Below are 11,944 nucleotides of genomic sequence, written 5' to 3' on the forward strand. Positions count from 1 at the left end.
GGTCAATTAAATAAAAAAGATAATGAAACAGGCAAATAGAAAGATAAAAGAGACACTACCTCTTTCCATATTTTTAATTACCATTATTGCACCAATACAGCATACATATGCTCTATATACATATATCTGAAAGTTCATTTTCAATTTTTCAGCAATTCAAATACATAATATATTATCATCTTGAGAATACAAAGAACACAACATAGAGGAAGATTGAGAAAATAGGCTCCCAGTAGTTAGTCACTAGTGATTCTACAGGCTTTCCTTTTAGTGTTTTCTATTGGAATTTTTAAATGTCCTGCCATGGCTCTGCAAGAATAGAGCTGCCTGGAACGGGAAGTAATGGGAAAAAAAAATGGACCCAAAGTTAAAAAGAGTCAAGAAGGAAATCCAAGAGAGAGAATCTATTTTGAAACTAAATATAAGGACTCCCTTCAGCCAGAGGGTACACATCCAAATAGGTGCTAAGGGAAGAAGTGAGATCCTCCCATTTCACTCTCAAAATTGCCCCTTAGCAGACAAAGTAGCTGGTGCCAGCTCACCTAAGAGTGGGACCGCTTCACAGCATTGTAAAAGGAATGGTGGGCAGAGGGAGGGAAAGTTGGGGGGGGGGCAACTTGCTTCTGAGATACTCCTGGTGATGGGTATTGCAGCCGTCATTTGGGCAAAACCTAGCACAGCTAAAGCCATGGCTCTCCAGCTTGCTTCATAAATGATGGTACATGTAACAGCAGCTTTCTGTTGAAGAGCTGGTGGACTGAAAAAATAAATGTGTATGAAAAGGAGCCAGATACCCAGGCAGCAAGGTAATGTGGGTACTGAACAAGAGTTAAGTGCTTTCAACCTCTCTGCTCTACAAATTAGGTTAAAAACTCTAAACCCTTTAACTTTAGGACAAATAATGGGGCCATTACAAAGTAACGCTGTGCTTCAAATGCAGCAACTAGATGGAGCTGCAAGAAAGTAACTGCTTCTCTAGAATATAAGTAGGAAAACATAGTCCCTTGAACCTCCTTCATCCAAGAGACACCCACTGATCAGAGATGCTGCACTATTCCACAAAAGAAGAGTGGGGTGCCACCAACACAACCCTCTTGTCACAGGAAGAGACATGTAAACACACTAGACACTAGAGGGTCAGGGGGCTGCACCCAGCACTGGATGTTCACTGAATAAGACAAGCCTGAGGGAGGATATACAGCAGAGACCCAGGAAACAGGTCTTTCTGCACACCTACCCCTATCAAAATTCTGAACCTGTAAACACTGTGATCAGTCTGTCCATTTTTAGAGTCTTCAGTTAATGGAAAAGGAAGTTCTGAGGTTTTTGTCTCCCCTGAAATTGCTAAACAGAGCTTCACAAAGAGGTACACAAGGGTCATGAGATGATTCTGAAAAAAGTTAAAGAATTTAAAGATGGAGAAAATTTTACAGATGTTGGAGGTTATTTCCCCACCAAAGAGACCCTGGCCTTTAGAGCCCTGCAAAAGTCAGCCACAAGTATCAGAAGACCCACTATGCCCCTGCCCTGATAGTGAACCGGAGATAAGAAATACTTTCTCGGCTGTACAGCAAGGAACACCGGGGAGTGACACACCAGCCTGAACGCAATGGAGAAGCTATGAAAACAACCGTTCAATAATTTTGGTTCTGGGGAGGGAAGGGGTTCCGAGCTCCCCTCAGATTGGTGCCCTCAAGGTCACTGTGATTCTTCAAGTCTGTCCTTAACGTCCTGCCGGTGCTCCTCAGAACTGGACCCAGTTGGATGGCTGTGGTGCCTGGTTTGGAACAGAGCTGTGAGACAGAACAGAGAGATAGCCAAAGGCATATTAGGATAGGGACTCCATCCTTAACAGTAAGAAATTTCTGCCCAGAATTCCTGAAACTGTACTTCACAGCAATTCTACTTACTAAGGCCTGAGATATTCCACTCAAGCTTCATGCTACAGCTTGCTTATCCCACCATCCCCAGCACTCCCATACTTCCTTACCTAGAATTCCTGCTGAAGACTCTATATGACCTACAAATGCCCTGCTTTCCCAGATCAGAGACTTCACTTGACTGTACATACATCATCAATACCCTGGTTGAGAGTATGCTGCTTTCCCTATGCTAATACCTGGATGCAGTGCTAAAGTCACCCCACAAGTCATTGCTTGCAGAAACTGGAGCTGGTGCTGGTGTCGTTACAGGAGCAGGAGAATCCAAATCTAAAAGGATATCTGAATACAAGGTAAGAGGAGAAATAAGGAAAGGGGAAACAGAATAAAAATTTTAGAAACAAAAACTTATGTTCACACAAAAACCTATACGTAAATGTTCACAGTGACTTTGTTTGTAACAGCCAAAAACTGGAAACAACCCAGATGCTTTTCCATGGGTGATGATTAAACATACTGTGGTACATCCATACCATGGAATACTACTCAGCAATAAATAGGAACAAACTGTTGCTATATACAACTTGATGACTCTCAAGGGAATCATCCTGAGTGGGAAAAGTCAATCCCAAAGGTTATATACTATATGGTTCCATTTAGGTAACATTCCTGAAGTGACAGAATTAGAGATGGAGAACAGATTAGTGACTGATTGCTGAGAGTTAGGGATTGTGGGGAGAGGCAAAGAGGTGTGGCTATAAAAGGGCGACACAAGGGATCCTTGTCGTGGTGGAACTGTTCAGTATCCTGACCATGGTGGTGGATCCAGGAACCTACACATGACAAAACTGCACAGAACGACAGCCGACCCTTGAACGACATGGGTCTGAACTGCGTGGGTCCACTTACTCAGGGATTTTTTTTCAATAAACACTCACTACAGTACTACGTGATCTGTGGTTGGCTGAATCTGCAGATTTGGAACCGCAGATACAGAAGGACAACTATGAAGTTATACACAGATTTTTGACTGCATGGGGGGGCGGGCAGGGAGGAAGTGGTCAGTGCACCTGAGCCCTGCACTGTTCAAGGGTCAACTGCACACACAAATGAGAATACGTAAAAACGACGAAATCTAAGTAAGATGATGAGATGGTCTCAATGTCAATTTTGCAAAATGTTGAGGGTAACTGGGTAAAGGGTATGTGGGATTTCTTTGTATTATTTTCTACAACTGCATGTGAATCTACAATTATCAAGTTTAGTTTTAAAAAATAAAAATAAATAAACCTTAGATACTATCCTCAGTGCCTTCTGGCAACACTTACCAAAAGAAGTAGCCTATAACCACTTTTACCTCAAAAATTCCAGAAAGAGAAAGTCTGCTCTTAGCAATCAATTACAAATGATTAATGATATAATTTAAAACTTAAATTATATTAAATTATAATTAACTAATTAATGATATAACTTAAAACTCCCAGATTCTAATACTAGGTTCTCTAAACTTAGGAAAATTCCTTCCCAAATTCTAATTTCTCATCTTTTAAATGGAAATAACTATATCTATTCTTTTTTCCCACCAGACAGTAAAGAAAAACAAAAATGTACTCATAAACCCAGATGTCGTCTCATTTCCTCTCATTGCCCTTGTGAAGAAATGGAACGGATTAAGAAATGACATTCACTGAACGGCTACTATATTCCAAGAACTGGGCTAGGTGCCATCACTTCATTTCACCCTCACAGTCTTGGGGTAGTTTTACATCTCCATTTTACAGGTAAGGATACTGAGACTCAAAGAAATTAAATAATGTTACCCAACACATTCAGATAAAAAGTAGCAGAGCCATGACCAAAATCTTGGTCCATCTGACTCGCAGGCCCACTAGCATCTCTGTCACCAAGGTACAGTGAAGGAAACAGTCTTCTCAATATCTACTCATTTTCAGCCAAAGAACCACCCAGAACCATGACTCTCAGCTCACTAGAAAAGCTTCAATGCCTTGCTAGAGGCTTCCAGAATCACCTTGTCAGCGTCAAGCACCATTTAACAGCAAAACCATCGACACTCTCCTTGGCAAATAGGTGTTACCCAGTTAAACCCTAAGATATGATTTCTCAAGGTTAAAGTGCTAGAGAGAGTTACCTGCATCAGTACCTCCATGACTGGATTTTGGTACGGGCGGTGGAGTGACATGATTGCTGATGGCAACTGAGGAGGATGGTGGGGGAATTGTGACTCTGCCTCCAGGCGGTGGTGGGAGTAAGCTTAGGCCCCCAGTCGCTGTAGTCTTGGGCCTAGAAGCACCTCCTTTCTTGGTTGTGATGTTCTACAAAAAAAAAAAAAAAGAAGCAGAGTGAGAGAAAGAAAAAGAGCAAGTCACAGGCTTATAGAAATACAAGGAGGGGTGGGGGGAACCATACTCACCCCAATACTCAACTTGATGGTCTGCCCTTCCTTGAAACCCAGATCCAACTTGGGACGATTATCCATTTCCTGAGATTCTTTGGAAATCTCAGATTCCTGCTTTACCCACCTTCAGTAAAAGAGTAAGTTATTTTAATTGGGATTCCCTGAAAGCGGAGTCTGACACACAAATTTGAGTGTAGCTAATTTATGTGAAACATGATTCCAGAAAGTAGAGTAAGGGAACATGAGATGTGAGAAAGGAAAGGAAGAAAAGCCAAGAAAGGGCAACTGGGGTTCAATACCGCTGAGGAACCATTCAAAAGGCATATTAAACTTGTCCCTCCAAAAGAGGGCACTTAGCCACCAATTCCCATCCCCCATGGTTGAGGGCGGCCCCTGAGGGGGTGTTAATTCCTCAGTCCTTCCAGGTTGCCCCCCTTGCTAACTGGCTGGCCTTCCACAGTTTCAGGAAGTCCTAAGGCAGAAAAGCCTGCGCTTGAGGTAGGAAGCCAACAGCGTGCATGGTGCTGTCCACCACAGCTGAGCCAAGATCGAATGGGCTGAAGAAGTACTGCAACAGGCACTAAACATGTCAGCTACATGGAGTAAGAAAACTGGCACATAACTCCCCACATATCTCACAGACAGCCCTGCTGTTACTGTTATGCCTCCTTCAGCCACCTAAAAGCAAGGGCAAATTCCCCAGAGGCATAAACAAAAGCCCCATCTCAAACCACTGTACAAGGGATTAAAAACATATTCTAGCTATAAGGAAAGGATAGAACAGATACAAATATAATGTAAGAAAACAGAGTGAATGGGAAGATTTATATTCACGTGAACTAGTTTACCAAGTAAAGAAACCAGGAGGTAAGAGAGATAGTGCCCACTCAACTGAGGAGCAGCATTCCCCAAACATGTAACCTGGTAACTAAAGACAAGCTTCACTCACTTGAAGTGATCTTGCAAAGAGACATTAAAGTCAAAGGCATCACCCCGATCTGAGAAGCCAATGCCAATGAAAGCACTACGCCCTGTGAAAAAGACAGGAATCTTCAGAACAGGAAGTATCCCTTAGGGCAAACTCTATCCAATGAAAATATCAATGTAATATTTACCCTAACTAGATAACATCTGTGAATGTGAAATATTTTCTCATGGACCAGGGATCGGCAAACTGCATGCAGCCCATGGGCCAAATGCTGCCAGAGCTTGTTCCTGTAAATAAAGTTTCACTGGAACAAAGGCACACCAGTTTGTTTACATACCATTCATGGCAGCGTTCACATTACATCAACAGAACTGAGTAGCTGCAAGAGATCATTTGGCCCACAAAACCTAAAATATTTATTATCTGTGTATTTACAGAAAAAATTTGCCAACCTCTGATTGGAGAAAAGATGACTGCCGTAAACACAGTTGATGTAAGATAGTCCCACAAAAAACCACCACAACAATGAAGAGGCAGTATGTGTCAATTCTTTGGTTAGATAAACATTTTGATTTATTTACGTCTACTTTTAATAACCACATCTTGGAACTTGTGTTCATATCTATTACAAACATGTTAATCCTTCTCCTTTAGCAACTAGAATTAACTTTGGACAAAGGGGAGGAAAAATTTAGTAAACTGAAGTAAGATAAATGCATTGGGGCACACTTCTGTTGAACTGCATTAACTATTTTCCTAATCTCAACCCATTCAAAATCCCTGATCCCTTACCAGTACCATCCTGGATCCGGATTACAAAGTAGCGGCTGGAATCTGTCACTGTCTCCACAGCAATACCAGGATATTGTTCTACTGGTGCTTGAGCAAAGAGCTCCCCTGACAGGTAAGGAAAAGACTTCTTTGAGCAAAGGAAACAAACATTTAAAACTCAATTAACAAGTATTTCCATGCCAGTCCCCAATTTGAAGGTATTTATAAAAGAACACCAAACCAATATCCTTAATATGTTAGAGAGTCACCAGCACAGATTACCTGAAACTTTATCCTCAAGTTTGATATAAGCGATCTTCCCTTTTGAAGTGATTCGGAGGCGACCAGTCCAATCAGGTTGATCTAATTTCCAGTCAGATGCCCTAGGATAGGAAAATGGAGAAGCCTCAGGCCTCGGGTCAACGTCTTTAATACACTAAAAACCTACGCAGGATCATTTGCCATATTTCTATTTCCCTCTTCTGAACTGCTTACTCTTTCTACGTATTAAATAATCAAAAGACTAACTCATGATTCTCTCTATACAGATGCCTCATGTTACACACAGTCCAAAGCAAATAGAAGGTTACTACTGAAGTCCAAAAAGCATCAATAAAAGTATATAAAAGTACAAAAAAAAGCAATTTAAAAATTTATCACAATGACACTATTTTATATAATACTGTAGATGGTATTTTATATAATAGTGTTTTGCTGATCAGGGAACAACAAAGTCTACTAAATGAAATATATTAGGTAACAGAAGCCTCCCAAATCCCTAAACATATTATCTTTCACTGAATTCAACCAATATTTACAGAGTGTGTATTAAGTTGCAGGTACTGTTCTAGGTACTTGGGATACAAGACGGAACGAAATTTAAAGCCGTCATGAAGCTTTCATTCTAGTAGAAGATAGATAATAAAAAAGAAGCAATAAATAAGTAAAATAATTAACATCTCAGAAGGTGATAACTGCTACGGTAAAAAGAAAATGCAGAGGCAGAAAAGGGAGATCGGGAGGGTCGTGAGAGAATGAACATGTTGCAGCATTCAAAAGATGTGGCACATATATACAATGGAATATTACTCAGCCATAAAAAGAAACGAAATGGAGGTATTTGTAGTGAGGTGGATGGAGTTAGAGTCTGTCATACAGAGTGAAGTAAGTCAGAAAGAGAAAAACAAATACAGTATGCTAACACATATATATGGAATCTAAGGGGGGGAAAAAAAAAAAAGGTCATGAAGAACCTAGTGGCAAGATGGGAATAAAGACACAGACCTACTAGAGAATGGACTTGAGGATATGGGGAGGGGGAGGGGTAAGATGTGACAGGGTGAGAGAGTGGCATGGACACATATACACTACCAAATGTAAAATAGATGGCTAGTGGGAAGCAACCGCACAGCACAGGGAGATCAGCTCGGTGCTTTGTGACCACCTAGAGGGGTGGGATAGGGAGGGTGGGAGGGAGGGAGATGCGGGAGGGAAGAGATATGGGAACATATGTATATGTATAACTGATTCACTTTGTTATAGAGCAGAAACTAACACACCATTGTAAAGCAATTATACTCCAATAAAGATGTTAAAAAAAAAAAAAAAGGGTGGTCAAGGTTAATAAGGCAGGCCTTATTAACAAGGTAGGCAAATGTGAGCAAAAATGTGAAGGAAGTGAGAGTTACCCATGCAGATATCTGGAGGAAAAGCATTCCAGGTGTAGGAAACAGCTAGTGCAAAGACGCTAAGATAGGAGCATGCCTGCCATTATCTGCCCTCAAGCAAGGAGGCCACTGTGGTTAGAATAAAGAGATGAAGTGGGAGAGCTAACTGAGGGACAGGTCATGTAGGGTTTTATAAGCCATCGTAAGAACTCTGTAAGAACTCTGGCTTTTACTGTGAGTGAAAAAGGAGCCATTTAAGAAGAGGTGTGACATGATCTCCCTTTTAGTTTAAGAGGATTACTTTGCTATCATAGCAGAGATGCAGCAATATGAACACTGAAGCAGGGGGATTAGTTAAGAGACTACTGTACTAATCTAGGAGAGTCACGATGGTGACTAGGAAGAGAAAGGAGCAGAAGTGGCTAGACTGTGGATATATTTAAAGTAAGGCAGCGGGATTTTCTAATGGAATGGATTTGAGGTAGAAGAGAAAGAGAGACATCAAAGATAAAATCAAGGATGACTCCAAGGTTTTTAGCCTGAACAGAGGAATTGCCAATAATTGAGATGAGGAAGCCTACAAGTAGAGCAAGTCTGGGAAGAAAGATCAGGAGTTCAGTTTTGGCTATGTTGAGTCTGAGATGTCTTACAGATTTTCAAGAGGAGATACAGAGTATGTGTTTGAATATATGAATCTGGACTTCAGGAAGGACTTGTGGATTAGAGATACAAATGTCCATGGAAACAGTACAAACACTGAATCCTTATGATCTGTGTTATAAATGAATCTGAATGAAATCTAAGACATTATTTAAACATGAAACAATTTTACAAAACATTGTATTTGTGATTTTGTTTTGCCAGCAGTGTGGAAAAGGGAGGGCAAATAAAAGTCAGTAATAACTCATCCCAAAAAAAAAAAAAACTCATCCCTTGGGAACCTAAAGACTAATACTTGCAGGTTAGGAAGGTAACAATAAAGTATATCTGAATAAAAATAAGTTTCACAAGATGGTAAGCAAATGGTGGAAAGGAAGAAATGAAAATTTAAATTAGGACAAGTTCTGAACAGGATTTACAAGATAAAATCTTTGTCACACCCTTCTCTCTTGATGTCCCGCCTCAAAGACCCTCAAGTACCTGAATCTGATCCAGATTAGAGCAAGCTCTAGAGGTCCCTGTCTATGAAAATTTTTTAATGAGTCGTTACTTATTCCACTATACCGCCATGAGCTAGACATAGTGGAAATGGGCTACTGAAAATATTAGGAACAAGCCTACTAGACACGCTTCTTTGGACAGCTTCCTAGGCTTATTTGTGTGTCTGGTGGCCAATATTTAACAAATCCTCACTAAATGAATGGATACTCATGGCAGCAGTTTCCCTCAGCCCTGAGCCTTACCTCCTCTCCCACTCCCCTGACCTACCCTGAGGAACTCTTGGTTTTACTGATCTTCTAAACCAACCTCACAAATTTTCATCTACCTTGGCAAAAAGTCTTATAGCAGCTGTATGGAATAGGCATAAAAGTCTACCACCTCTCTCTAAATGAAGAAATAGACAATAACACACTAAGTAACAATCCCTAACTTCAAAGTCCAGCATTCTTTTCATTACATTAAAACACACTATAGGGTTTAATACTGATTTAGCTGAGGAGGAGGGTAATGATGAATAAAAAAAAGTTTTATAGGTTGGGAAACCATTTTCTAACCATTTATAAGTTTTGCATCAACCTAAATTCCGTAAGTCTGGTCAGTGAAAGTCTGGGAAGCAACAGCTTATGCTAAGTGAACCAAAGTCAATTATTCCCTCTCATCTTACTAGTCACTCAAAGAAAGCATTTCTCCTGCTTCCTACAAAGTCCAGTTTATCCTTTAATGGCAGCCTGGAGAACAAATCATGCTCATAATGTAAAATGGACACAGACAAAAAGGGAGAAAAGTAATATTTATCAAGCACCTGTTCCAGGCATTATGCCCATTCTTGTGAAAATTGAGAGGATCTCACAAAGTAAGTATTATATCCATTTCTACAGACGAGGAAACTAAAGTTCGAAAGAGTTAAGTGACTTGCCAAAGGTAACCCAGCAAATAAATGAGAATCACAATTCAAACTCAGTTCTGCTCTCTTCACTGACTAAGAGTGGTTGATGTAAAAAGCCTCTTGTAAGATAAGATGTCAATAATAAGCATGGAAAACACAGAATGACAACAAGAAAAAGGGTAAAAGAGGAAAATTAAGAAATTGCTTTGATGGCTCAATGCAGTTAATTGACATAAGGATAAAGGATAAACCAGAAGTGAAGACAGAGAAAGCAGATGGGTGAGAGAAGCTTCAAGCTTTTAAAAAGCTTTAAGTAGAAGAAAAAGAACAGAACCTCACTTCAACGTGTATCATATCCTTTAGGAAGTCTCAACGCGTATAGTTGGAGGTCATGAGCTATTTTACCTTATTTCACAGTTCAATCAATGCTAATTTAAATGTAATCTACTAATTTCTTTAAGTCAACATTTACAGAGTCTCCACTATGTGCCAGAAACTGTGCTAGACCCTAGGAATATAAAGTTTAAAAAGACCTCAAGTTGTTCACAGTCTAGTCTGGAGAACTGGGAGACCAAACAATCAATGAGAATGCAGAAGGAAGAGCTCTGTGATAAAGACAAGCCCAGGTGCTATGGAAGCACCAAGAGCACACCTAAGCCAGAATGGAAGGTCAAGGAGGGCTCGCCAAAGAAGGAGAGTTCTCAACTGACGCACACGTATTAGTACCTGTGACTACCATCAAAAAGCATGTAGAGTCTTATTCATGGTCAATCTGGAGTATGATTGAAAGCTTGAAATCAGGACTACCTCTTTGCCAAAAGGTACAACCCACAGGGTCTAGTGCACAGGTCAGCAAGCAGAAAGATACTGATTCACGATGAATGAACCTCTGATAACGAGGCAAAACACTGGACACAGGGAGAAGATAACTTTTCAGCCGAGGTAATAATAAATGCCAAGAGGAAAATCCTGATGGTGATGTGAGTCAGAGAGAGAAATCAAACCAGTATCTCATATTTATATACTGCTTTACTGTTTTCCTAAATTCTTTTTAGGAAATTTATCTTAAATTCTTTTTCATATTTATTGTATGATTTCATTTAACCCTCTAAAAACTTCTACAAGGTACCTAGCTAGAGCAGGTTTTATTACCACCTTTTTTTTTTTCTATTTTACAGATGAGAAAACTGAGGCTTGGAGAGGCTAAGAGACTTGTCTCAAATCATACAGCTGTAAAGTCGCGAGGGCTCACACTCATATTTTTTAACATGCAACCCAGTGAGTTACATGTGAACTCTCTGGACTACATGACTTGGTGACTTGCTACAGCATACTCAGACCCTCCCAGTCATTGGATTACAAGGTGGTTAGTCAGCCCTCCAGTGAAAATGCTGCCTTAACTCTGGAAGTAAAAGCTATAGGCGAAATGGAGAGAAGGGGGTAGGGAAGAAAGATTGAAAATACTATAGTATCACCAAGAAAACATATTGAAAAGAGACAGACCGGACAACCATTGGAAAACTTAGGATCATAACCTTTGCCCACTGGCAAAAGAGCTGACAGGAAAAACCATATGGTGGATGATGAGATTTGGTGACAAGACGGAACAGCACAAAAGACAAATTAGCTCATCCAGAGAGGGGCCAACGACACAAAGATTACCCACAAATACGCACGAGGTACTGGAAATGGGGGGCGGGGACAGACAGCGAGGGGAAGATGAGGGTGACAAGCTAAAGGACGCAGGGAAGAGCGAAGGAAAGGTGACTGGTGATAGAGCAGACACGACTGGAAACGGATGGCGAGCAAAGGGGTAACCCAGAGGGGGTCCGGGGGAGGAGGGGTGGGAGGATGCAGGATAGTCATTTTCTTAAGCGGCGGAAACAAGGATGACAGCAGTCCAGAGTGGGGGAAGAGCGGGAGGACAGGGTGACAACAACCCAGGTGGGGAGCCTAGCAAGGTGACAACCCAGAGGTGGCAGTGGCAGGCACGGGCAGCGTGCTACTGAGGAGCAAAGTGTCAGCCCCGACCGAGTACGCGCGTGCCGCAGTACCTCGGGGTTAGTACCTGTAACCGCGGTTGGAGGCCCGGGGCGGAATCCGGTAGACGCTGACGTCGGGCTTCACACACAGAACAGACTCGTACTCCAACTCGGCCGCCATCTTGCCTCTGCTCGCCGCCCAGCTGGGGGCGCGGCGTCAGCACGGGGGCGGGACGTGGAGGCGGGGAGTCGC

The 11,944-nt window shown here is 41.4% G+C and overlaps 1 protein-coding gene across 2 annotated transcripts; it reads right to left on the reverse strand.

Annotated features, from left to right (window-relative positions):
* Positions 1–59: 59 nt before the first annotated feature.
* NECAP1 (NECAP endocytosis associated 1) lies at positions 60–11,932 on the reverse strand. Of its 2 annotated transcripts, XM_082349262.1 has the most exons (8): positions 11,778–11,932; positions 6,278–6,378; positions 6,017–6,121; positions 5,246–5,327; positions 4,312–4,420; positions 4,030–4,213; positions 2,120–2,222; positions 60–1,793 (listed from the first exon to the last, which is right to left on the reverse strand). In XM_082349262.1, the coding sequence occupies exons 1-8, from the start codon at positions 11,870–11,872 to the stop codon at positions 1,745–1,747; spliced, it is 828 nt and encodes a 275-aa protein (XP_082205388.1). In that variant the 5' UTR covers positions 11,873–11,932; the 3' UTR covers positions 60–1,744. The 2 variants fall into 2 exon arrangements, with proteins under 2 accessions (XP_082205388.1, XP_082205389.1); XM_082349263.1 differs by lacking the exon at positions 5,246–5,327 and having other exon boundaries at positions 6,017–6,143.
* Positions 11,933–11,944: the final 12 nt, after the last annotated feature.

This window comes from Balaenoptera borealis, assembly GCF_965194805.1.
Source record: "Balaenoptera borealis genome assembly, chromosome: 13".
Lineage (NCBI taxonomy): Eukaryota > Metazoa > Chordata > Mammalia > Artiodactyla > Balaenopteridae > Balaenoptera > Balaenoptera borealis.

Excerpts from the sequence above, each read along its gene's own strand:
- NECAP1 (XM_082349262.1), bottom strand. The coding sequence starts at position 11,872 with ATGGCGGCCGAGTTGGAGTACGAGTCTGTTCTGTGTGTGAAGCCCGAC. Across the intron at positions 6,122-6,277 it reads ACTTGAGGATAAAGTTTCAG|GGGAGCTCTTTGCTCAAGCA; the intron begins GTAATCTGTGCT and ends CTTACCTGTCAG. Across the intron at positions 5,328-6,016 it reads CCGGATCCAGGATGGTACTG|GGCGTAGTGCTTTCATTGGC; the intron begins GTAAGGGATCAG and ends TCTTTTTCACAG.